General features: G+C 35.9%; 1 protein-coding gene across 2 annotated transcripts; it reads left to right on the forward strand.

The window, feature by feature from the left end:
- Positions 1-17: 17 nt before the first annotated feature.
- Positions 18-27,173, forward strand: GTPBP10 (GTP binding protein 10). 2 transcript variants are annotated; one of them, XM_002920230.4, is made up of 10 exons: positions 18-111; positions 3,364-3,557; positions 11,859-11,950; positions 12,714-12,858; positions 17,217-17,290; positions 18,953-19,005; positions 21,040-21,147; positions 21,704-21,781; positions 24,519-24,642; positions 26,685-27,173. In XM_002920230.4, exons 1-10 carry the CDS (start codon positions 79-81, stop codon positions 26,933-26,935), a joined length of 1,152 nt encoding a protein of 383 aa, XP_002920276.1. In that variant the 5' UTR covers positions 18-78; the 3' UTR covers positions 26,936-27,173. The 2 variants fall into 2 exon arrangements, with proteins under 2 accessions (XP_002920276.1, XP_034523482.1); XM_034667591.1 differs by lacking the exon at positions 18-111 and adding an exon at positions 137-1,143.
- Positions 27,174-27,942: the final 769 nt, after the last annotated feature.

The raw sequence follows: 27,942 nt of genomic DNA on the forward strand, positions 1-27,942 counted from the left end.
CGGTGGTGACGCAAAAATTCCGCGCGTTACCTCGATGCGTATGCTTTCTGCGGGAGTGAATCCTGGCACGTCGCAGTGATGGTGCACTGCAGTTGCGTGTGGTTCAGAAAGGTCCGTGACTCGTGTTTCTCATCCTGTTATCCAGAGCTTGGTGCCTGTAGCCCTGAGAGCTCTGGTTCCTCTTCCTCCCTGCTTTCCTCCCCTTTTTCTTTTTTGGGGCCTCTTTCCTGTTTGGTTCTACTGTAGTCGTCTCTTCTTAGCCCTTCCAGAGGTCAGGCTTGGCCCGTGAGGGGTGAGAAGAGTTTATCTACCTGGTACGGTTTAGGACGGTTGTTTGGGGGGATAAGGTTTGAGGTTCTTCAGGGGAATTGTGTGCACGTGGGATGGGGAGCTGGAGAAACCTGCTTTCCTTTTAGATATGCAATATGGTATACATAGTGGGTAGGGTTGACGTTTATCTTTGGGCTCAAATAGTCTGTTTTTCTAATTTTAGGTAATAATATCCATAGCCTGTTCCTATATATGTTTTCCTCAAGTGCACTCTTTCAGAGCTTTCTAAAAACTGCTTTTCATCAGGAAACGGAAATAATGTAATTGGCTTGCCTTCTTGCAGGAAATTTACGTCAGATTTTATGCAGTGCTCATTTTAGACATCGTTTCTGTAAAAATTTACAGTTGCTTCAAAATTAAAGAAATCTTAAGGATCCTCACTAGTAATGTCTGAAGCTTGCTGGCATCATTAAAAATGACGAGAGTCAGATACTCATTTTAAGTTTGGTTTCTAAACCTCTGAATATGATGAATCTATGGTAGTAAGAAATGTGTCACACATTGAACTGAACTTTAAAAACAGGAACTTTCTTTTTATTGGAGAGAGAGGCGTGGTTAGTAATATTTCCGAATTGTAACTTTTTTCTGATTTGTAACTGTGTGTGTGTGTGTGTGTGTGTGTGTGTGTGTGTTTGGAAGTTTTTGTTTTTTCAGTAAGCTCTATGCCCAATGTGGGGCTTGAACTCAGGACCCTGAGATCAGGAGTTGCATGCTCTACTGACTGAGCCAGCTAGGCACCTGAAATGAAATCATACTTCATCCAGTTCTCTATTTTCCAGAACATAGGCAGTCAATAGAAGAGACTTGTGAAAGGTAGTATTTGAGTGTATGAGGTAATTCTTCAACTAAAAAGAAATTGCTTCTTTTTTGTGTGTTTGTGGGTCAGTTATGAAAGCTGGTTGTGTAGCCTTACTGCCATGACCAGTCACCTCCACTAAATGTTGTTTGCAAGGGGAATCTCTTCACTTATATGTGACTCATTTCTTGTCTAGCCTGGCAGAATCAAAGTATAAGTTCTTCACCTCGAAGAAAAATACTCTGGCTAGCCTCAAGTTCATCTTTTATATATTCCTTCTACCCTGTTCCCTTACAACATTCTATTTCATGAGTATATTTGCATACTCATACCTAAACTTTGAATCTTTGTTGTGCTCCCATCCATTGCAATCTGAGATCTAGACTACATCAGAATCACCAAGGGAGCTTTTGCTAAATGTGCTGGTTAGACCTATCCTTATCTCCTCCTCCAGAGTATAGCAGAATGGTCATATTTTGGAAAAATATACATATTTTGGAAAAAGTTCCCAGATGTTTTTGATACTTAACCTATGCTAAGTGACTAAAGACCATGGATTTAAGATACTACTCTGTAAGGAGTTTTGATAGTTTGAGAGGTTAGTACATAGGATCTTTACTTGCAGAAGTTTAGTGAGGAAACAAGTAAATACTAAATGCAGTATAAGATATCAAAAGGTGTAATAATAAAGATATGATCTAGTTGCTGAGAGAATCCAGCAAAGTCAGTGTTAAGTGTTGACTAGAGGAATAAAGAAAGACATTAAAAAATGTGACATTTGGGTGGGTTTCTGATAGAAAAGAACAAATGACATTGGAGGAAAAGCATGAGCAGAGTGGCATGGAAATGTGATCGTAGATTATGTAGTACAGAGCAAAGAGAGGAAGGAGAGATAGAGGTTGAATAAATGAAAATGAAACTGGAAGAGTAAGTTAAGAACTTTTACTACTGAGAATTTTAGACTGTATTTCATAAGCAGCAAAAAACAAAAAAATGGTTTTTGAGTAGGGAGAAATATAATTAGAGATCAGATTCGTTTTCAGAAAAATAGCTTAAGCAGCAGGACAAAGGCTGAGTTGAAGGAATGATTAGACACTGCAAGAGCATTTTAGGAGCCAATGTAATGGTCAGCATACTAAGACAGTTGTACCAGAAAGGAGAAATAGGTAATAGAGCTTTGAGAAAAGAAGCAGGTATAGTCAGAGATTCCCCAATGTAGACTCAATGACTAAATAAACTGTGGTTCCATTATTTGGGAGACTATTGGAGGAACAGAATTTACCTGAGGAAAAGTTTGGTTTTGCCGTGTTATCATGTATCTAAGGTGACTATTATCCTTTCAACTAATATCTAAGAAAAAGTTGCACATTTGAGAGGTTTCAAATATAAATTAAAGTCAGATCTTGCTCTTGGTTGCTTTAAACTATTAAGCTTAACTCCTGATGGAGATGTCAAACAGACTAGACATAGAGAATATCTCACCTAGGTGATAGTTAACTGGTACAGTCTGAGATCACCCAGAGGAGAAAGTCTAGATTGAAAAGTGGGACAGGGGCACCTGGGTGGCTCAGTTGGTTAAGTGTCTGACTCTTGATTTCGCCTCAACTCATGGTCTTAGGGTCGTGAGATCAAGCCCTGCATTGGGCTCTCCACTGAATTTGGAGTCAGCTTGAGATTCTCTCTCTCCCTCTGCCCCTCCCCCTGTTTGCATGTGCATGCACTCTCTAAATAAATTAAGTAAGTGAGTAAGTAAATAAAATCTTTAAAAAGAAAAGTGGGACAGTGTCAGAAACCTTGAGACAAAGTGGGACAACAATTGATAATTGAGGGGCGCCTGGGTGGCTCAGTCGTTAAGCGTCTGCCTTCAGCTCAGGGCATGATCCCGGCGTTCTGGGATCGAGCCCCACATCAGGCTCCTCTGCTGGGAGCCTGCTTCTTCCTCTCCCACTGCCCCTGCTTGTGTTCCCCCTCTCGCTGGGTGTGTCTCTGTCAAATAAATAAATAAAATCTTTTAAAAAAAAACCCAACCAATTGATAATTGAAAAAAGAGATCTTAAGAGAGTTAATCAAATGGGAAAGGGAGGTCAGACCAGAGGTGAACTAAGAAAAGATTATGGATTTGACATTCAGAAAGCCAATATTGAGTTTTTTAGGAGCTTTGGTAACAAAGGATTAGGAGTTCTAGGTTGGTAAGCATGTTTGGTATACAAATAATCTCTTTCTCTCTCTTTTTTAAGTATGGAAACTTCATTGATAACCTAAGACTCTTCACCAGAGGAGGAAGTGGTGGAATGGGTTACCCTCGTTTAGGTGGAGAAGGTGGAAAAGGTGGTGACGTCTGGGTTGTAGCCCATAACAAAATGACTTTAAAACAACTTAAAGACAAATATCCTCAGAAACGGTTTGTGGCTGGAGAAGGAGCAAATAGTCGGTAAGTATTTACTGAATGACTTTGATTTTAGAAAATTAATCCCTCCCAGAGGAAAAAAAGTTAGAAGATCAAAATTGAATTGGCAATTTGAAGTAAATTATATTCTATGTTTGTAAATGAGCAAAAGTCTACAATAATTGTCTCAACTCTAGTAAAGATAAAAGGTAGATACTAAGGAGTGTTTTGGAGTTTTTTAACATTTTTATCCTTTTCTTCTCTCAGTGTCTGTATTGTTTTGCACTTGTGAAAACAGAAAATGATCTGAATCTCCACTGTTTTCTTCTAAAATTAAATTTTTAGCAATCTTTAGGGAACCTTTTTTAAATCTCAACTGTTCTACCCACTCCACCATCACCAATAGTTCTGCTGGGATCTTAAGATTTAGAGCCCGTTTCCTGATAAATCCCTTGTGTGTTTTCCTTTGGCTTGTTTTGGTCTTCTCTCTGTGACATCAAAACGCTATTATGCTGCCCTCAAAATATGAAAAGAACTTTTACTTTTGTTACAAAGAAATTGAAGAAAAATCTTACTTACCTATATTTTGGAAGTGGTGCTTGAACCCAGTCTTGAAAGGGGAATAGAACTTTGCCAGACGATCAAGGCAGGAAAATGTGTGTTGGCAAGTGTACAACATTTATAAAGGCAGTGCGTTAGGAGGGAATGAACTGCTTGGTGAAATAATACTTATTTCTAGCATAACTGTGGTACAAATGGAGTGGCTCATTTTAAAGTAAAGACATTATAGTCTAGATCATGGAGAGCCTGTTATGCCGTGTTACAGAATTTGAAGATTATCTTAGAGTGATGGGGAGCCATTGAAGGATTTTAAATGGGCAAGTGACATTAATAAATTAGTGTCTTAGAAAAATCACTGTAGGGATAATTGGTTAAAGAATGGATTGGAGGTGTTGATTGAGACTAGAGACAGGAGATCAATTTGGAGAATATTGCAACATTTCAGAAATGATGATGTTCAGAGTGTCTGGTCTCTACCCATCATTCTAGTTTCATCTCCCTCTACATTCTGTGTTTTCTGCATTCCAGCCATGTTGGCTTTCTTTTGCTATCTTATATTGGTATTTGTCTTCTATCACTGGGCCTTTGTTTGTGTTATCTTTTCTGTAATGCTTTTTCCTCCCCTTCGTCCATCTGCCTCCTATGAATCCTTTAGATATAACTCAAGTTTTTCCTGATCTCCCTGATTAGGTCAGAATTCCCATATGAACTCACATGTGTAAGTTCTAATTCATAAGACTTGTCACAGATACAATTTTCCATTTTCTCATGTATTTGATTAATGTCTGTTCTCTTACAGACTACCATTGAGGTCCATGAGGGCAGGGAACATAACAATTTAGATCATCATTTCTTCCCAGATATGTAGTACAGTGATTGGTACATAGTAGATGCTCAGTTAACATTAGTTGAATGATGAATTAGATTGACCGAAATAGATGGATTAGAACTATATTAAAGAAATAAATAAATAAGACTTCATGATTGATGAAGTATTGAAAGAGAATGATAAATCAAGGATGACTTCCTGGTTTTGACTTGAGGAGTGGGTAGATGATAGTATCATTCTTTGAGAAGGATTATGGTAAAAAGTGGCAACTGAGATGTAGAAAAAGGGAGTTTGAAGGGCCCTTGGAGATGTCAGCAAGCACTTGAAATACAGGGCTGTGATTCAGCAATATGGTCAGGCCTAGAGATAAATTTGTTGATTGTAAGCATGGACTAGGGTAAGTGCATTACAGAAGAGAAAAGGATTGAGGATCAAATTCTGTTTTTCACCAACATTTAAGGAAAAGAAACAGAAGGTGTGATCTAACATAGAGAGATAGGAGAGACTTAGTGTCATGGAAGCTGGGGAAGAATTTAGAGGAGGAGGAGATAACAGTCTTATTTATCTTGTGCAGTTCAGGAAGTAAATTAAGCCAAGAAGTTGAATAAACTTACTGAATGCCAGAATTTGAATGAATTATTTTAGTTTTATGAATCATGCTGTCATATGTCTCTATTTGGGTCCTACAAGAAGCAGGTACCAAAGTAGGATGTGATGAGCAAGAGATTTATTGGGAAAACACCTATAAAGGCAAACTGGGGAGGTACCTTAAGGATATTGGGAAAGTTGTCTGACCACTGTGCAAGTCTAAGCCTTACAAAGGAGAGAGGGAAGGGCAAAGTTTTAGTCCATTGTGCAGTTCTAAGAAAGTTTAGGCAAAGCTAATGGATTTCTTAAACGGAAGTTGCCCATCGGAGGAATCCTTGTCTCCTACAAAGGGGCTGCCTTAGTAACCCTGCTGTACCCAGTTGTTGGCTGGAAGTAGACTGTGGGAAACATTAGCTCTTTAAGATTTCAGAGCACACCAGCTGGGGCCATAGGTCATTTATGTTCCCTGCAGTCAGGTCAAAGAGATGCATTTTTGTGGCCCACTATGGCATACAGTGTTCAATGTTATTTTTATAATCAGTTGTTCAATGTTGTTTTTTATCAATATTCAGAAATCTACAAGCACTTTGCAAGTTACCTTAGATAACGTTTTGTTTCTGGCTGTAGAACCAAAGGATGAGACTCTTGGGTTGATGAAATTGAGCTGTCCTTTATTTTCATTTTGCAATGGTAACAGAGATAGTGTCTCTTTTGTTTAATTCACACATTTTTTGAGGATCAAGTATAAACAAGATACCAAAACAATATCTTACATGTAGTAGACTCAAAGATGAACTCATACAGTGGGGTATGGGATATCATGCTGTGATTTTAAGTATTGCTTTGTAAATTTCAGTGCAAAGTCTTTGTATAAGTTAAAATCATAAATGATTTGAAAATAGATTGATATTTTAACTTTTTGAAATATGTATTTGGAGTTTAATATTTAATACAGGGGAGTTTTTTTATATACTGGTATCTACACATTGCCTCATTTATCCCCCATTTTACCTCAAGAATGTGCTTTCTAACCAGTCTGTGTCTTTACCCCAAACAACCAACCTTTATCAGTACAGTCTCCCCCTTCGTACCTGCACCTACCCCCACCTCCTCATTTTCTGTTTTTCAAACAAAGCTCACTTAATTCCATCTAAAGAGATTTGTTCCCTGTTGAGTATAAATCTTCACTCCCTTCTCTTCTTTTCCTTGAAAGATTTGTTCATGTGCTTTAGTTTTTGGGATATGAAGAAGTTAATCATGGGAAAAAGAGCTCAACTATTAGACTTCCTTTTAAGTATTCTAAACTAGTGTTTTTAGACTGTGTGTTTCAATTCTTTAATATGGTACTTTCATACCATTTTTGTTGCCACCCATACTGAGAAACATTTTACGTTTTTACCCAAACATGTATGTTATCTCTATTTTCTGTTGTGTGGTATATCATACGTTGTTGTTTTCCTTTACTTGAGGAAAATATACATAACACAAAATTTACCATTTTAATGTGTACAGCTCTGTGGCATTGTACTACATTCATATTGCTGTACAGGAATCACCTATCTTGTTTTAAATGCTAGTTATGACTGCATTTTGAAAAACATTGCCTTAGGGGTATAGAATCAATTTATTAGATTTCATATACAAAGTAGAATAGGAAACATCAGCACATACCACATAGTAAGTACGGTCTCACAAAACTTTAAAGTCATATATATGAATTTGTGTGTGTACATATATATGTGTATACATATACATATGTATCAGTGACTATTATTTCTTATTGAGTTGCACTGAGAAAACTACTCCTCTGAAGAAGCCATGCCTTCAACATGTAAATACCTTTAAAGTGTTCAAGATCTGTATAAAAGTTTCTGTTTTTCAGCTATAAAATAGGGATAATAATAGTACCTATTTCTCTTTGAAAAAATTAATAAAATTGATAAACCCGTAGCCAGACTTATGAAAAAGAAGAGAGAAAGGACCCAAATAAATAAAATCACAAATGAGAGGAGAAATAACAACCAATATCACAGAAATATAAGTAATTCTTAAAGAATATTATGAAAAACCATATGCCAACAAATTGGACAACCTGGAAGAAATGGATAAAGTCCTAGAGACATATAAACTACCAAAACTGAAACAGGAAGAAACAAAACTTGAACAGACTGATAACCAGCAGAAAAGTTGAATCAGTAATGAAGAAACTCCCAACAAATGAAAGTCTGGGGACAGATGGTTTTCCAGGTGAATTCTACAAACATTTGAAGAAGAGTTAATACCTATTCTTCTCGAACTTTTCCAAAAAATAGAAATGGGGGGAAAACTTTCAAATTCATTCTATAAGGCCAGCATTATCCTGATACCAAAGCCAAAGACTGCACTAAAAAAGAACTATAAATCAATATCCCTCGTGAACATGCATGCAAATTCTCAACAAAATACTAGCAAGTCAAATCCAACAGTACATTAAAGGAATCATTCACCACGACCAAGTGGGATTTATTCCTGGGCTGCAAGGGTGGCTCAATATTCGCAAATCAATCAACGTGAAATTCCACATTAATAAATGAAAGGATAAGAACCGTATGATCCTTCCAAAAGATGCAGAAAAAGCAATTTGACAAAGTACAACATCCATTTATGATAAAAACCCTCACCGAAGGAGGGTTAGAGAGAATATACCTCAACATCATAAAGGCCATATACAAAAAAACCACAGCCAATACTGTCCTTAATGGGCCTTTCCTCTACAATCAGGAACAAGACCGGGATGTCCCCTCTCACCACGGTTAGTTAATACAGTACTGGAAGTCCTAGTCACAGCAATCAAACAATAAGAAATAAAAGGCATTCAAATCAGCAAGGAAGAAGTCAAACTTTTACTATTTGCAGATGACCTGATACTCTATGTAGAAAACCTGTAAAACTCTACCAAAAAACTTCTAGAAATGATACACGAATTCAGTAAAGTCGCAGGATACAAAATCAATGTACAGAAATCTGTTGCATTTCTATATACCAATAATGAAACAGCAGAAAGAGAAATCAAGGAAACAGTTCCATTTACAGTTGTACCAAAAAACATAAGATACCTGTGGATAAACCTAACTAAAGAGGTAAAAGATCTGTATTCTGAAAACTATAAAATACTGATGAAAGAAATTGAAGAGGACACAAAGAAATGGAAAAACATTCTATGTTTATGGATTGGAAGAACAAATAATGTTGAAATGTCTATATTACCCCAAATAATCTACACGTTTAATGCAATCCCTATCAACATAGTAACAGTATTTTTCACAGAGTGGAACAAATAATCCTAGAATTTGTTTGGAACCACCAAAGATCCCAAATAGCCAAAGCAATCTTGGAGAAAGGAAAGCAAAGCTGGAGGCATCACAATTCTGGACTTCAAGTTATATTACAAAGCTGTAGTGATCAAGTGATCAGTATGGTACTGGCACAAAAACAGACACATAGATCAGTGGAACAGAATAAAAAATCCAGAAATGAACCTACAACTATAGGTCAGTTCATCTTGGAAAAAGCAGGAAAGAGTATCCAATGGAAGAAAGACAGTTTCTTCAACAGTTGATGTAAGGAAAACTGGACAGCAACATGTAAAAGAATGAAACTGGACTACTTTCTTAGACCATACACAACAACAAATTCAAAATGGATTAAAGATCTAAATGGGGGCGCCTGGGTGGCACAGCGGTTAAGCGTCTGCCTTCGGCTCAGGGCGTGATCCCGGCATTATGGGATCGAGCCCCACATCGGGCTCTTCTGCTATGAGCCTGCTTCTTCCTCTCCCACTCCCCCTGCTTGTGTTCCCTCTCTCGCTGGCTGTCTCTATCTCTGTTGAATAAATAAATAAAATCTTTAAAAAAAAAAAAAAGATCTAAATGTGAGACAGGAACCATTAAAATCCTAGAGAAGAACATGGGCAGTAACCTCTCTGACCTTGGCCATAGCAACTTCTTACTAGATTGTCTCCTGAGGCAAGGGAAACAAAAGCAAAAATAAACTATTGGGACTTCATAAAAATAAAAAGCACAGTGAAGCACACAGTCCACAAAACTAAAAGGCAACTTATGGAATGAGAAGATATTTGCAAATGGCATATCTGATAAAGGGTTAGGATCCAAAATATATAAAGAACTTACAAAAACTCAACACCCAAAAAACAAATAACCCAGTTAAAAAATGGGCAGAAGACATGTCTTTTCCAAAGAATACATAAGATGACCAACAGACATATGAAAAGATACTCAATATCACTCATCATCAGGGAATTACAAATAAGAACTACAATGAGATATCACCTCACACCAATCAGAATGGCAAAAATTAACAACACAGGAAACAACCGGTTTTGGCGAGGATGCACAGAAAGGGGAACTTACACTATTGGTGGGAATGCAAACTGATGCAGCCACTCTGGAAAACAATATGGAGGTTCCTCAAAAATATAAAAAAAGAAGTACCCAATGACCCAGTGATCACACTATTGGGTATTTACCCCCAAAATACAAAAATACTAATTCGAAGGGATACACGCACCCTGATGTTTATAACAGCATTATCAACAATATCCAAATTACGGAAAGAGCCCAAATGTCCATTAACTGATGAATGTATAAAGGAGATACAGTTTACATATACAATGGAATATTATTTGGCCATAAAAAAGAATGAGATCTTGCCATTTGCAAGGATGTGGATGAGCTAGAGAGGATAATACTAAGTGAAATAAGTCAGTCAGAGAAAGACAAATATATACCATATGATTTTACTCATATGTAGAATTTAAGAAATAAAACAAATGAGCACAGGGGAAAAGAGAGAGAGAGGCAAACCAAGAAATAGACTCCTAACTATAGTGAGCAAACTGATGGTTACTAGAGGATAGGTAGGTTGGGGGGGAATGGGTGAAATAGGTGATAGGGTTTAAGGAGTGCACTTGTGAGGAGCACCAGGCATTATATGTAGGTGTTGATTCTGAACACCTGAAACCAATATTATACTGTATGTTAATTAACTGGAATTTAAAAACTTAAATAACTACCTATTTCATAGGATTGTCATGAATCTTAAGCTAATCTAAATAAAGCTTTTAATAGTGCCTGGTACATACTGGCTGAGTAAGTGGTGGATAATTATGTAATAGCCTTAATATGGTTATCATTATATAATTGTATAATCTTTTTGTATATTTTTCTTCATTTTATCTCTATATAAAGGTTATTCAACCTCATTTTAAAAATACCAGATAAAATTTAAAAATTTGGAAAAAGGAAGTCAATCACCTGTGATTCTTCTACCCATAGATAACCACTATTCACCTTTTCTTGACTTTTCTAAGTTTTTTCTATATGTTTATGCAAAGTGACTTGTGGCAGTTAGCTTGTAATTATGTGTGTGTATGTAAAACTTGGGGGTACAAAAATGAGAGCACAATATTTTCCAACCTTTTCTTTTCTCTTAGCATTTTTTTTCATGCCAGAGAATTGTTCAGAATGGCTTCATACTAATATACTACTGGAAATAACAACTTTTTTGGCATTCATTTATTTAGGTAATTATAGACTTTTTTCACTGTTATAGTCACAATGTAATATATATCCTTGTGTATATAGTGTTTTACATGATTGTTCAGTTAATTTTTTTAGGATTAATTTCCAGAAGTAGAATTGCTAGTTCAAAGTTTATACCAATTAATTCTATCATGAGCAGTATGAGAGTAACTAGATGAGTCTCTTATAATTAAAGTACTCTTATTTGAGGTCAGTTTGTTAAAAGTTTGTTATTTAATGGATTTTCCATTTTTTTCTAGCTTATTTGTGTTATAGAAATGATCTCTCGGGGCGCCTGGGTGGCGCAGTCGTTAAGCGTCTGCCTTTGGCTCAGGGCGTGATCCCAGCATTCTGGGATCGAGCCCCACATCAGGCTCCTCTGCTGGGAGCCTGCTTCTTCCTCTCCCACTCCCCCTGCTTGTGTTCCCTCTCTTGCTGTCTGTCTCTTTCTCTGTCAAATAAATAAATAAATAAATAATCTCTCCATTTTAGGCATATAATACTTTAGTTCATTATGAGTTAAAATGACTTGGCGGTTAGCTTGGTAACTTAAATCATTACTTATTATTATTATTATTTGTTTTTATTGCTTATTTTATTTTTATTATATGGTAGTCTAAAATGTAAATAAATAGGGATAATTTTCTCTTCCTCTATTTGGCCATTTAACATCTGCATTAACAAGAAAAGTTGGTTGCTGGTCTTTGTAAACCATTATATTTGCTTGAATACAGTCCAGGTAATATAGTGGGTTTTCCCTGTTTTAATTTTAGCTTTATTTTTTTGTAGAGTTAGTGCGCTGAAAGGGTCTAAAGGAAAAGATTGTGAAATTCCTGTACCTGTGGGTATTTCAGTAACTGATGAAAATGGTAAAATTATAGGTAAGTGTATTGTAGTTTCTAAGGTTGTGAAAAATGTACATATTTTCTAAAATTGTTTGGGAATTGTGGAGAATAACTCCTCTTTAAATTTTTTAAAAACTATTTCAACTGCTAATTTATAAGAGATTTTGAAAACTTTATGTAAAAAGTTGTTCAAGGGGGGAAAAAAGTTGTTCAAGGGGCACCTGGGTGGCTCAGTTGGTTGTGTGTCTGACTCTTGATTTCAGCTGAGGTCATGATCTTGGGGTCCTGGGATCAAGCCCTGTGTCAAGATCCTTGCTCAGCAGGGAGTCTGCTTGAGATTCTCCCTCTCCCTGCCCCTCCCCCACTAGCGTGCATGTGCTCACTCAAGCTCCCTCTTTCTCAAATAATAATTCTTTTTTTAAAAAGTTGTTCAAACTTAACTGCTAGATTTAAGATTATTGTAAAGATACAGCTCTTGAGATTTATAAATTGTAATTTTTTGGCATCTGCTTATTTTTTTTAAAGTTTTTATTTATTTATTTGACAGAGAGAGAGAGACAGCCAGCGAGAGAAGGAACACAAGCAGGGGGAGTGGGAGAGGAAGAAGCAGGCTCCCAGTGGAGGAGCCTGATGTGGGGCTCGATCCCAGAATGTTGGGATCACACCCTGAGCCAAAGGCAGATGCCTAACGACTGAGCCACCCAGGCGCCCCTGGCATCTGTTTCTAAACAAAAATGTCATTAGTGATTAGCTTCACTCAGTAATCTTTGTTCTAAGTATCTTTCTCTGTCTTTTTAAGGAGAACTCAATAAAGAGAAAGACAGAATTTTGGTAGCTGAAGGAGGTCTTGGAGGAAAATTACTCACTAATTTCTTACCACTGAAAGGCCAGAAACGAATCATTCACCTTGATCTAAAACTTATAGCTGATATAGGCCTAGTGGGGTAAGTATCATTTGTATTTTTATTTTTATAATTTCAGAGAGATAGTTCATGAGTAGGAGACAAATACAAATGGTAATTTGGGACCAGTGTTATTTATAGAATTTGTGTGTTTGTATACTTTGAGGATGCTGCTAAATATAGTTATTGTACCATTGCAAACAGAGCTTCACAATTAATATTTATTTATAAAAAGAAAGGAAAATCATAACAATTGAGTAGGCTAGTGGGAATGGTAGAGAATGAATCAAAAAAGAAAAATCAATCAAATGCAGTAGTATAGGAAGGTGAAAGAATGTTACCAGATAGTAAGGAATAAAATTAAAATTCCAAACCACATTTTATCAAGTGTATAGGAGGAAATAAAAAGAGAAAAAATGTTTGAGATATTCTTATAAGTCTTAATAGAGGTATCACTATATTGCTGATCAGGTGGTTAACAGCCAATACAGAGAGTCTCAACCATCAGATTTAGACACTACTGAGCACCAAGTTGGATCTCACTATGACTGTTTCCCTGTCCTTCATGCTCTGCCTAGGGTCTGTCCATTCTCAGTATTGTAGACCCCTCAACGTTGTCCTCTTTCACAGGCTTCCATTGTTTCATCAAACAATGCTGTTTAGCTGTTGGGGTTGCAGTGCTGGCACCTGACTAAGGGGATAGATAGCAAGATAGAAAGTAGGTAAAGGAAGGGAGGACTTCAACTTTGCATTTCTTCTCTCCCTCTCTGCCCGGCCCCACTGCAGCATTACATGGTAGTCACATGGAACACCTAAGAAAAAGGCAGGGAACACTGCCTTATTGCTGGCTCTACTTCAAACTTCCAGTTCCATTCCTCGCTTTACATAGCTTCTTTCTAACTCTCTTTATCTACCATGTCAGCCATCTCACTGTTTCTTTACCAGAGTCATCAGTCTGAATCCCTCACCTCTTGCCATGCCTGTCTAGGCACTAGGGCTTAACATCAGGGGCTTCGAATTCATAAAGGTCCTATTCCTGCTGACATTATAAAGATGTGATCCTGGTGTTCAAGCTTGTCATTTGCAGTTAGTCTTTTCCATAAAACATAGTTATCAGTCATAGTTTCTGTAATAATGTATATTTTTCACAATGTTGTAGGCTTAGTAGGGTTTTGTGGACAAGACTGAGAATCTAGCCATTCACAGTCTCATTTGTTACAAAAATGTATTTCATGTTCCATGGAAACACCTCTGCAGACTAAGAAGAGCCTGACAAGGCTGAGTAGTAAAGGTGGGGTGAGAATGGGGGACTCAAGTGAGAGGCTATTTGGGTTAGAATCTCATACCCTCTGCAGACCACCTGGAAGGTCTTGGATAAGTTTTAGAATGTCTCTAAGCCTTTGTTTTCTCATTTTTAATAGTGGTTGGAGATGTTGCTAAAATATAAGATAACACATTTGCAGCACAACACATGCCTTGGATTTATGAATGCTTAGTAAATGGTGGCTGCTGTCATCATCATCATCATCATCATTACATTGCCAACTTACTGGAGAGTACATATAGTGAAATACTAAGCTCTTTAGAAGTGGGTTTGATATTACAGTCAATAATTAAAGCATCAAGTTCCTTTTTTTTTTTTTTTAAGCATCAAGTTTCTTAAGTACAATGCTTAATGTATGTATTTTGGTGCTTTTAAATTAGGCAACTATTCTTAACAAGTTACTCCTGTGAGTACCAGCATAAACAGATACCTGCTTGTTCGTTTCAGGATTGAACTGAACCCTTAGAGGAAAGGTGCCTATAACTAACGTATTTGTACTGCTCTTGTCCAATCTGATCTTTGCATGGGTTGGATTTCAGCCTCTAACATTTTTATTAAGTACTTCTCAGGAAAAATCTCAATTATCATTTCATCAACCATTAGCATCTTTTTCCTTCTTATATTTTGATCTCTTTGGAATTAGTTGCTGGCAGGTTTTTCTGCATTTAAGGCTATTATGAAACTATGAGGATAATGGAAAGAAATAAGCAAGTCTAGTTAGGGATAATCATGAATAAAAATTATTGCAGTTTGAATTTCAAAAAGTTACAAGGGCTTGGGTATAATAAGATCTAAGACAATACTGTATTTCCACAGGAAAAGGAGTCATTAAAAAAATCTCACCTAGGGGCGCCTGGGTGGCATAGCAGTTAAGCGTCTGCCTTCGGCTCAGGGCATGATCCTGGCGTTATGGGATCGAGCCCCACATCCGGCTCCTCCGCTGTGAGCCTGCTTCTTCCTCTCCCACTCCCCCTGCTTGTGTTCCCTCTCTTGCTGGCTGTCTCTATCTCTGTCAAATAAATAAATAAAATCTTTAAAAAAAAAAAAACTCACCTAATTTTATTTTGAATTCATTATAGGAAGATATATTTAATGAGATATTTTAATTAGGTTTCTTTTGAATGTTAAAAGAGCTTATAAACTTTTATAGAACTTCAGGTTAATATTCCCAAAATACTACACCATTATTCCAAGTGAAAGTTTGGCATGTTTTGTAAGAAGAGCTTTCTCTAATTTGAATGAAAGCTGTGAAGACAGGGATCACATTTGTCTCATTGATTGCTGCATTTCTGATACCTAGTATATTGCCTGGTACAAGTTAATGATTAATAAATATTGTTTGGATAAGCGTAATGAAAATATCTGAATGGAATTGAGGAAATCATCTCTTAAGTGACTCTCATTCCTAGTACTTTCTTTCATATATGGTGGGCTTTTCCTAAGGTAAATTTGGCAATAAAATCAAAGCCTTTAAAACAATATATATTTTAATTATATTGTAATTCAGTATTTTCTCATCAAAAAATGTATCTCAAGAAAGAGATTAAAGGTATATGTAAAAGTTCAAGGATAGGGGCGTGTGTGTGGCTCAGTGGGTTAAGCCTCTCTGCCTTTGGCTCAGGTCACGACCTCAGAGTCCTAAGATTGAGCCCTGGATCCATCTCCCTGCTCAGCACGGAGTTTGCTTCTCCCTCTCCCTCTGCCCCTCCCCCCTGCTCATGTGCGCTCACTCTCTCTCTCTCTCTCTCTCTCTCTCTCAAATAAGTAGTCTTTTAAAAAAAATGTTCAAGGATAATCACTGTAGTGTTTAAAGTTTTGAAAGCTAGATAAATAATGCTGAAAGAAAATTTGCTGAAAGAAAAAAGTAGTTAACTATTAATTCCACCACTTAGGGGTGACTGTTAATGTTGGTATATGTCCTTCTAGCTGCATACATTTTTTTTGCAATGTTATTTATAATAGTAAAAAATTAGAGATAACCTAAATGCCTAACAAGTAAATTACACTGTGCCCTTGAAAGGTGTTCACCTTATATTACTCAGTTTAAAAAGCAGACCAACCAACTATGAAGTAATCTTTCAGAAAAAAAAAAATCAAAACTGAACCTGATCAAGGCTTTATCTCAAACTAACAATTTATAGAAAAACTGGGTCAAAGGAGCATGCTAAAGGACATCATGGGGATGTCAGCAAAAGAAAATCCAGACTATGGTAAAGAAACGCTATGGGACAAATGACCCAGTTTCCTTAAAAATAAAATTGCAGGGGTGCCTAGGTGGCTCAGTCAGTTAAGTGGCCTACTCTTGATTTCGACTAGGGTCATGGTCTCAGGGTCCTGGGGTCGAGCCCCGTGTGGGGCTCCACACTCAGCAAGCAGGGAGTCTGCTTGAGGATTCTCTCTCTCCCTGTGCCCCTCCACCTGCTTGCACTTGCAGCACACGCATGCTCTCTCTTTCTCAAATAAATAAATCTTTTTAAAAAAATAAATGAAATAAAATTGCAAAGGGGAAACAAAATGGGGGGGAGACCTTTACCAAAAGAAATTTAAGGGATACATTAACCAATTGTAATACATGGACCTTAGGTGAGTCCTGTACAAACCAGCTTTAAAAAAAAGTGTTGGGAATGTATTATTTGTTGAAGCTAGGAAATTGTTAAGTGAGATTCATTACTTCTCTCTACTTTTGTATGTATTTGAAAAAGTCCATATAAAACATATTAAAGAAAAATCTACAAAGCAATATAAGTAATATTTTGTCATTGTTTGGCTAGAATTAGTGGATTGCTGGTATTGTTATTAGTCTTTTTGTTTTTCTATGATTTGTAGGCTTTTTAAAGATAATTGAATTATTTACTCCCAATACTAAAACATCTCTAATGTCCGCATGAATTTATCTTGATGTTTTTCATATGTGTATTTCATTCAAGTTTTTCAGGATTATTTTTAATTTATAGTCTACTTTTATTCCCAGAAATATTCAAGAAATATGCTTCCTGAAATGTTAGAAATTCAGAGATAAGCAAGTATTATTAATAATAACTAATATTTGTTTTAATACATTATTTTTTCATTTCAGATTCCCGAATGCTGGAAAATCCTCTTTGCTAAGTCAGGTTTCTCATGCAAAACCTGCAATTGCAGATTATGCATGTAAGTATCATTTGTTGTGTATTTTAATGTGTGGAGGTAAATTTTTAAAGACTAATCTTTCTTTGAGTATGAATAAAGTGACAACTCTGAGGTAGCCTTAGTTTGAAAACTCTTGGCCGATAGAATACATGCATTTCCCATTAATCCTTGAAATCTCTTTAGCCTTCAACAAAGTTCTTAGTCCTTGTTAGATACTTGCTTTTTTGCATTTATTTCTCCTTTGCATAATCATTTATTTGATTTAGTTGTGATTTTATGAGCACCTACGCTTTATCAAGCACTGTTCTTTCATTCATTTAGCAAGTATTTATTTCTGTGAACTGCAGTGGGTTCTGGAGAAACAAAGACTGGTAAGCAGAAACAGATACTGTTCTGACTCTTACTGAGCTTACAGACTAGTAGGGGAAGGCACATATATCACACCTGACCATGGGGGGAATATATTATGATTCTATGAAAGAGTGTAGGTAGCTGCTTTAAACTTCTTTGGGAAAGTGTGATGCTAGGGCTGAGGTGTGAAGAATACATGTGTTAATCAGTGACAGTGGATGTGAAAGATGCTTCAGTCAGAGGAATTAGCATTGTACACAAAGGCTCTGTGGTGGCAGGGAGATCTGTGTGTCTAGAGAACATGTAGTAAGGGAAAGAGGGAATTGATGAGGCAGGAGATTAAGTAGAGACCATATCATATAGACCAGGTAGGCTTTATTTGCTCTTTTATCTAAAAAGCAGCTGATAGCCTTTAAAATGATAAATGATTAGATTTGCTTTTCAAAAAGATCTCTGCATATAATGTAGAAAATGGATCGGTGTGGGACATAAATGGGTCTGGGAAGAATAGTTAGGCTATTGCAGTAGCTAGATGAAATATAATGGATGCTTAGACCAAGTAATGAATAAATATGATAGAATCTCTGCCATCTTTAAACAAAAAGATATAGAAACATCCATTAACCTGGAAAATACAATTAAGCCATTCTAAAATTAAACTTTGATGACGTAGAGTTAATTTGAGGCTAATTGCTATAAATTACATGGCCAGTTATTTATTGTTATAATACAGGGACTCTTGAGAAGGAAAGAGGAACAAAAGCTCAGAGTCATAGGGAGGCTAGTGCAGGATTGATGAGGCTTGAGGATAAATGAATGAGAAAGGACTAAACAAATTTCACTCTCAGACCCAGTGATAGAAACCTAAATTCTGTTCTACCCACCAGCACCTTTATCATGCTCCTTAAACTATAACCAAAGAACTTTGAAACCCACTAATTAGATTAGATCTATGCCTACGCAGATTATAATTGTATTTTCCATTCCAACAAATGAGAGCATGATCTGAATTAAATTGTTTACAAAAAAGAAGTATTACTGGGGCACCTGGGTGGCTCAGTTGTTAAGCGTCTGCCTTCGGCCCAGGGGTGTGATCCCAGGTTCCTGGGATCGAGCCCTGCATCAGGCTCCCTGCTCTGCTGGGAGCCTGCTTCTTCCTCTCCCACCCCCCGCTTGTGTTCCCTCTCTCACTGGCTGTCTCTCTCTGTCAAATAAATAAATCTTTAAAAAAAAAAAAAAAAGAAGTCTTATTTATTTTATATATAATGCTAAGACAGTTTTGAGAGTACCAGCCTTTATTCTAGCTTTAATTTATTTTTTTTATTCTTTCAGTTACAACATTAAAGCCTCAACTTGGAAAGATTATGTATAATGATTTCAGACAGGTGAGTATTTTTAAAGTAAGACATTTGCTTAGAAGTGAAAGTACTTGCTTTTGGTACTTGGACTTTGTAATATTTGATTGTTTCTGTGGTGTTGAGGGGGGGAAAGTAGCAGAATTTTGTTTTTGGTAAATGAGACCATGATTGAATCAATTTTGCTGAGCACAATCATTGTAAAATATTGCATAAAAATATAACTTTTTGTCCTTCCAAAGTTTAGACTCGGTTTATCATTACAGCATAGAATCATCTTTATCTCTTTGATCTCTGTTCTCGTTGTAAGTCCATATTTTACTGCTATATTTGGTTATTGATTTTTGTTTCCTAAAAACATTTTCTAAAGTTCATGGAATTGACTTTATTCCAGCTTTCTCTTTCTAAAAAAATTTCTTTAATTGAATGGGATTCTGGTCTAGCTATTAAAATTTGTTTTTCATTCATAAGGAATAACTATAGATCTCTTGAATAATTAGAGTAAAAACAAATAACAAAGAAAGTAACAAAATTTTTTTAAATGTGTAATGTATGATAAGCATTTATGCTCCTTGGTATTTACCCAGATGAATTAAAAACTTATATACACACAAAAACCTGCCCATGGATGTTTGTAGCAGTCTTGTTCATAAGTGCCAAAACTTGGAAGCAATCAAGATGTCCTTCAGTAGGTGAATGGATGAATAAACTATAGTAATAATGGAATATTATCTAACACTAAGAGGAATTGAGCTGTGAAGGCATGAAAAGACATGGAAAAGCCTTAAATGCATATTACTAACTGAAAGAAGCCAATCTGAAAAGGCTACATACAGTATGGTTCTAACTGTGTGACATTCAGTTATTATTCATTATTCATATGATAATGGTGGGTACAGGATGGTAATACATTTGTCAAAATCCATAGAATGGACAACACCAAGAGTGAACCCTAAAGTAAAGTATGGACTTTGGTTTTACATTTACAGGGACATTACATTTACAAGGTGATGATATATCAATGAGACATAAAAGATTTATATTCATTTATAATACTTATATAACAGTAAAAAGCTAAAAAACTTAAGCAATATATAATATTCTATTATATAGAATAATAAGTAAAATAATAAATACAGGATAATGTGAATATGGAGAACAATATTTAGAGGAAAAGAGAACTTTGTAAAATTTAAGGGAAACTTAATTTTCAATAGCAAAAATCTCAGTGGAGAACCTGCAAACAAAATTTCAGGCCATGAAAAAAAATATTTTCAGGACATGAGACCTCTGTTTTATTTTGTCTGTGTGACTGCTTTGTCACATAGCCACAATTTCCTTTAAAATTCTGAAATCCTGTACAGGGGCAGTGCGTGAAGAGCAGTGCTTCTCATCCCTTACTGCACATCAGAATTAACTGGGTGGCTTCAGAACAGCAATGAAAAATGAAGCCTGGGCCCCAGAGATTTGAAACCAATTCCTTGGGGGAGGGCCTGGGTATCTCTACTGTGTAAAAAATCCCTGGGTGTTTATAATGTGCAGTCAGGTTTGAAAACCACAAATGTAGACTAACAGTTAATAACTTCAAAAGGGAGTTATAAGAACCTTATATCCTTTACTTTTCAAAAATGGTCAGTAGTCCTTCTGGTAGAACATAAACAGAAAAGGAACATTGGTACCACATAATGAGTTATATATGGAATTTAGAAATTTGAAACTACAGAGCTATTCTAAGTCACTGCTGAATTAATATCCTTCTATACTTTTAAGAATTCAGAAAGTTGAAATTCTGTGACAGGTTCATATTGAACAATATAATTGATGGAATTCTAAAGAGAATTTATGTGATTAATAAATGTTAAATTAATCCCTAGAATTCTTAAATTGTTGGATTAGTAAGTAAAAATGGGACTTTTAATTTCTGATAACAAAGGGTTTTGACTCTTAATATCTTGGCTTTATAAAGATGAAATGGTAATCACAAACTAGTAACTGTATTTGAAATATGAAAATTTGGGGATGTAATTGTTTTCTTTTTTATCAAACCATTTGACTTTGTATTAGATATCAGTAGCTGATCTTCCTGGTTTAATAGAAGGAGCACATATGAACAAAGGGATGGGCCACAAATTCCTCAAGCATGTAGAAAGAACTAGACAACTACTGTTTGTTGTAAGTCATATGTGTACCAATGTAATGTTGAAATGAATGTGAAAATCAATGTTTAGTTTTCCTAGAAATATTTTATAATAATATTTAAAGATAAGGTAGTGTAATATGTTACTCCACTAAGTGTTTAAATGGGGTCAAATATAGTAAGTAATCTTTGTTTATAATACAGAGTGGAAATGGGATTACTATATCAGATGTAAGTTTAACCATACTTGTCAAGGTTTAATTCCTTAAGATTGTCAACATACTGCTATGTTATATAGTATCTCTTTCCTACTTCATTGATGGTGCTAGAGCTATATATGAGATTGTCTATATAGTACATACAAATTGTTTTGTCTATACTAATTTCTCATTTAATTAATGATTGTAATTTTATCAGAATAATTATGGCTGTCTTGACACCACAGTTTGTCTTACTTATTTTTAATTACTGAGTTACCAATAGTGTATAGATTGGGAAATTATTTTTAGCTTGAGAAAGTAAAACATTTTAAGACATAGAAATTTATAACTGTTGTTTCTTTGTTAAAGACTGCCTCCATCTTTTTTTTAGGTCGATATTTCTGGATTTCAGCTTTCTTCTCAAACTCAATATAGAACTGCCTTTGAAACCGTAATATTGCTTACAAAAGTAGGTTTTCTATTTTACTGTGTTTTATATTTGGTCTAATATGTAGGCATATAGAGCTGTATTAAATAACAGATAATTAGAATAAGTGCATATTCCACCTCTACTTTTTGAAGCTTTGATGTCAAAGAATCACCTAAACTTGCTTTCTCCAGTTCTATATTAACCCACTCTTCAAACTATTATGACCAGTGAAATCCTCCTTTATTCTAATTCCCTATTACATACTTCTCAGATTTTATCTTGCTTGAACTTTTATTCCTACTTTTTAGACTATTTCTCAGTCTTTTTTTTTTTTTAAGATTTTGTTTATTTGAGGGAGAGAGAGTGAGAGGGAGAAAGAGCATGAGTGGGGTGAGGGGCAAAGGGAGAAGCAGGCTCTTCGATAAGTAGGGAGCCAGATGTGGAGCTTGATCCCGGGACTCTGGGCTCATGACCTGAGCCAAAAGCAGACGTTTAACCAAGTGAGCCACCCAGGCTGTTTTTTATGCTCTTTTCTGTTCATTCTTTAAGTAGTATTCAGTTAGAGTTAATATGCTGATGACTGCCAGATCTGTTATCAATACCTACATCTCTTGGTCGTGCTTTAGACCACCTGCCTAATGGGTATCTTTCATTGGATGTCCCATTACGTTCTCAAACTTAATATGTATACAACTGAAATTTACTGGTTTTATAAACCAGAATCCTGGGTGTTGGTCTCAGTTCTATCTTTCTCACCACCTGTATTAAGCCCTGTCAGTCCTATATTCTAAATCTCTCAGAAATTTAACCACTTGTCTTCCCACAGTGTTATAATCATCAGTCCCCCTCACTAGAATGCTCTGAGTATTCCTATATCATCTCCTTGCTTCCAGTCTCACTTCTTTCCAGTCCATTTTTTTTAATTGAAATCTAGTTGATACATAAAGTTCCAATATTTTCAGGTGTGTACAATGTAGTGATTCAACAGCTCAATGCATCAAGCTATGCTTACTGCAAGTGTAGCTACCATCTGTCACCATACAATGCTATTACAATACCATTCTCTAGTCCATTTTTTTATATGGCAGCTAGAGTGATGTTTGCGAAGGAACCAAGCTGATGCTTGTTCTCTACTTAAAACACTTCACTGGTCCCCCACTGTTGTTAGGTTAAAGTCTTACCCTGAACATGGTTTCTGAGGTCTGGCAGGGGTTGGCTCCTACCTAGCAGTTCATCTCTGCGCATCTTGCCTTACTTTCTATACTTAGCCACATGAATTCTAACACAGCATGATGTTGCTTACCTCCAGGACTTTGTATATCTTATATCCTGTCACTTTTTGTCTATTATGAATAATGCTCCTGTGAGCATTTGAGTACAGGTTTTTGTATGGACATGTGTTCATTTCTCTTGGGCATATATACCTAGGAGTAGAATTGCTAGATAATATGGTCAATGTTTAACATTTTGAGGAACTGCCAGACTTTTACAGAATGGCTGCACTACTGTACTATTTTATAATCGCACTAGCAAGGTATGTGAGGGTTCCAGTTTTTTTGTTTGTTTTGGTTTTTTTTTAAAGATTTTATTTATTTATTTGACACAGAGAGAGAGAGAGACAGCCAGAGAGAGAGGGAACACAAGCAGGGGGAGTGGGAGAGGAAGAAGCAGGCTCCCAGTGGAGGAACCTGATGCGGGGCTCGATCCCAGAACGCTGGGATCATGCCCTTGGCTGAAGGCAGACGCTTAACAACTGAGCCACCCAGGTGCCCCAGGGTTCTAGTTTTTTGTCTGTGTCTTTTATTTTTAGTTATCGTGGTAGGTGACGTGGTATTTCATTAGGGTTTTGACCTGCATTTCTCTAGAGGATGTTGAACATCCTCTCATGTGCTTATCAGCCATTTGTATGTCTTTGGAGAAATGTCTGTTCAGATTCTTTGCCCATTTTTTAAATTGGGTTACTTGTCTTTTTATTGTTGAGTTTTAAGAGTTCTGTATATTTTGGATACAAGTCCCTTATCAGGTACATGACTTGCAAATATTTCTCCCATTTCACTTATCTTCACTTTCTTTTTTTTTTTTTTTAAGATTTTATTTATTTATTTCAGAGAGAGAGAGTGAGTGCATGAGCAGGGGGAGGGGTGAGGGAGAGGGAGAAGCAGATGCCCCACTGAGCAGGGAGCCCAATGCAGGGCTCCACCCCAGGACACTGAGATCGTGACCTGAGCCAAAGGCAGATGCTTAACCAACTGAGCCACCCAGGTGCCCTTGTTTTCACTTTCTTTATGATATTTTTTGAAGCGCAAAATTTTACATTTTAATGAAGTTCTGTTTGTCTGTTTTTTCTTTTGCTTGTGCATTGGTGTCATAGCTAAGAAACCATTGCTAATCCATAGTCACGAAGATTTTACTCCTAAGCACAGTTACTTTTTCCAAGAGTAATATATAGTATAACATTAGATTGTCATTATTTACTTCTGAATTTTGTCATTGTGCTTAACAGAAGTCTAAATACCTGTATTTGGCCCTAGGCACAAATCACAATGTCTCTAGGATGTCATTTGAGTTATAAGATATTAACATGTGACCCAGCCAGTGAGCATTTTATGAATTTTCTTTGTCACTTAATTTTGTGGTTATGAAGTTCATTGCATTTGAGAAATGTGAGTGGGCTCTAGATTACCCAGGCCTACAAAGTAAAGAAAGGTATTACAAAATAAGTAATCTATATAGATACTTTAATAAAATTACTTGGTTTTTCTTTTTTGATTTGAAGGAATTGGAGTTGTACAAAGAGGAACTTCAGACAAAACCTGCACTCCTGGCAGTTAATAAAATGGACTTGCCAGGTGCTCAGGATAAATTCCAGGAACTGATGCATCAACTCCAGAATCCTAAAGGTAAACCCATTTGTTCATTTAATGCCAATTTAATGATTACCTATTGCGTGCAGGGAGTGCTAAGTGGTATAACCAATGGAAAAGAAAACTGACAGTTGCTACTCTTAAAAATATTGTGTTTGAAGAAAGGACACATTAATATGAAACTTTAAATAACATCGTAACAATACTTATCAAGTTTCAGAAGCATGATATGGACAGTAAGTTAGAAGAGACAAAAGGAAAAGTCAGGCTTTGTGAAGAAGTAAAATTTAAACTGGGCCCTTAAAGAGTTAATGGGATTTGGATCAGAAGAGGAGAAAGTCAACATCTACCTATAAATTCTTTTACTTTAATATACACAATAATCACAAGTTCTAGACCTTCATTCCCCTAATACGCCGTAAATTTAAAACCAGAGCGAATAGTTCTAAAGAGATATGTATCTTTGCAGTGCCAGCAAAGTACTCTGAAGAGTGCTAATATTCTAAAAAGAACTTGAGTATCTATGTGTGTGTGACATAGATTAATAGATGCTGTTATTGCAAAAGGATTTATTTGTTTGAAGTTTGTTCCTAAATGGACCACTTTGTGTAAAGGAACTTAAAGGGACTCTCCACAGTTTTGAATATTGACCTTTGCAGAACACTTCCTATCATACAGTAGTGATGCTTTCATTTTTCTGAGTCTAGTAGAGGACCTCTTCACAAATGAGGGAAAGTCAGGTGGATGGAAGGTGGCTAATGTGTTTATTTTATTTTATTTTTTTTTAAGATTTTATTTATTTATTTGACAAAGAGAGACAGCCAGCGAGAGAGGAAACACAAGCAGGGGGAGTGGGAGAGGAAGAAGCAGGCTCCTAGTGGAGAAGCCTGATGTGGGGCTCAATTCCAGAACTCTGGGATCATGTCCTGGGCCAAAGGCAGACGCTTAATGACTGCACCACCCAGGCACCCCGCTAATATGTTTTTAAATGGTACTAACTTCTCTGTTTTTATCTTTCTGATAAAAATGGGGAAAATAAGCTATAGTGTACTAGGACTAGCAAACAGCACCAGAAGATCCTTTTTCCCTTGCAAAAATCTTTCCCCTGAATAATTTACGTATTGGCACTGTCCTTTAGTTAATAAATTACTTTCAGGATATACATACTCCTGGAACTACTGCGTACTCTTTATTCCTTAATGTCACTTGCTTTATGAGGTCATTAGATCTATTTGCTAGTTGGTCTTGCAGAAAAGGGAGCTTTCAGAGGAGGTATCAGAAGGGAGGGTAACTCAAGAGTTTGTGCCTATTTTGGACTGTCATAAAACAAAATCTAGTGCCCTCAGTGATAATTCCTGAGTTAGATTCTTTGGACTTCCTTGGGGACGTATGAATCTCAGAAATGAAGCTCCATGTTGACTTGTCCAGCCTCTCTCAGTCCAGCCTTTCAGTTCATATCCTTGTTAACTCCTCCCATCAGTGTGCCATCTCCCTTCCCATTGTCTTGAAGGCAGGGAAGAGGAAAAAGTAATATAATAGCTGTCAGCCCCTGTGGTGTGTTAGATTGGACTTATCTGAAATGATCTGCCATTGAACTGTCCCCACACTCTTTTCAATTTTAGTATGGCTCCTAACACTAGTGATAATAAGCCTGTAGTTTAGGGCAGCTAAAGGCTACTTGTGTACTGAGGCAAGCTACAATATCCCAAATCATGAATGATGTTATTTTTATACATACGTCTCTTAGAAAATCTGTGTTGCCTGACTTCATTGAACTCCTCCAAAAAAGCAAATTTATTGCTTCTGTAAATAAATCATGTATGATTTATCTTTTATATATACTTAATTTGGTTTAAAATATATTCAGCCAGCAAATATTTGCTAAGCACCTATCATGTGCTAAATCTTACCATTCTCATTTGTAAAAATAGAAGTTTCTGAGAGCTTATTAATGAGGGAAGGAAGAAAAGAATTAAAACTACTATGGTACCTTGATTCATAAATCAGACCTCTAACATAGTTTTAACATATTTTCAAAGACAATGAAAATCAGCTTAGTTTTGTGTTCCTTGTTTCAGATTTTCTGCATTTATTTGAAAAAAACATGATTCCAGAGAGGACCATGGAGTTCCAACATATCATCCCCATCTCTGCAATTACAGGAGAAGGAATTGATGAATTAAAGAACTATATAAAAACATCTCTGGATGAACATGCCAATCAGGATGATGACACATATCATAAGAAACAGTTGCTTAATTTACAGATTTCCAATACAATACCTTATAGTGAGCCACCACCAAAGAATTCTGTTACTAGCCCCAGATAGATGTAATTTAAATCTATTAAAAATGACACCGAAATTATGTGCATTTTGAAAGTTTTTCCATGGACATGTATTTTTTAGAAGGTTAGTTACTATTAACCTTCTGCTATAAATGCCGTCATTCAAGAGCCGTACCTTATTTTGTAGTTAAGTGTATAGATAGTAAAAACTGAGACCTAAAAATGACAATTTATAATTTTATGGCCAATCCACTTTAATAAATTCCTCTGATATTCCTGTATTTATGATGTCTGTAGTGAGATCATTTATATATATACATATATATATGTATACACACACACACAGAAGAGCATTCTCTAGAATATTATTAAAATGAGCAACCAGGTTTTGTTTGTTTTTGAGTCTGTCTGTCATGTCCTTGATTCTACTAAATATATAATAGTGACCTTTTTTGGAAAACCTCAAAACCCTTAATTTCAACATATTTTCAATGATAATAAAGATCACTGATAATATTTAACAGAAACCAGCAGGTAAACGTTTGCAGTTTCACCCTTTGGAAAATTTTCTTTCTTAAGTATATGCATTTTTTTTTCCTGCTTTAGAGCAGAGTGATATATGTCTCATTTTCTTGCACTCAAATCTGTCTCATCTATTTTCATATTTTAGTAAAGAGAAGTAATAAGAAATGCAAAGTTAAAACAATATTATCAGTCATCAGTATATTAAGAGATTAAAATTTCTAAATTTCTGAGTTTCAAAAATACAAATCGGACATTTTCTCTTCATAAATTCTATTATAAAATATATATGTTCATTGTAAGAAATAAAATTTAAACCACACAAAAGCATATGAAGGAAAAAAAGTTCCCATCTTCCTGCATTGAGCGCTCTGGTCCTTCCCAGAGAAAACCACTGTTAATAATTCTTATATTCCTGCAGAATTTTTTTATTCATTTATCTTTTTACTCAAATGAGTTCATTATATAAACCTTTTCTCTGTTGGGTTTTGTTTTTGTTTTTTGTTTTTGTAAATAGTAGCAAGTTAA

Source organism: Ailuropoda melanoleuca, chromosome 1, assembly GCF_002007445.2.
Source record: "Ailuropoda melanoleuca isolate Jingjing chromosome 1, ASM200744v2, whole genome shotgun sequence".
NCBI lineage: Eukaryota > Metazoa > Chordata > Mammalia > Carnivora > Ursidae > Ailuropoda > Ailuropoda melanoleuca.

What these genes read in the sequence shown, in the direction of transcription:
- GTPBP10 (XM_002920230.4), top strand. Translation starts at nt 79, where the DNA reads ATGGTGCACTGCAGTTGCGTGTGGTTCAGAAAG. An exon ending in TGAAAATGGTAAAATTATAG is followed by an intron (nt 11,951 to 12,713) that starts GTAAGTGTATTG and finishes TGTCTTTTTAAG; the next exon opens with GAGAACTCAATAAAGAGAAA. An exon ending in TCAACTCCAGAATCCTAAAG is followed by an intron (nt 24,643 to 26,684) that starts GTAAACCCATTT and finishes TCCTTGTTTCAG; the next exon opens with ATTTTCTGCATTTATTTGAA.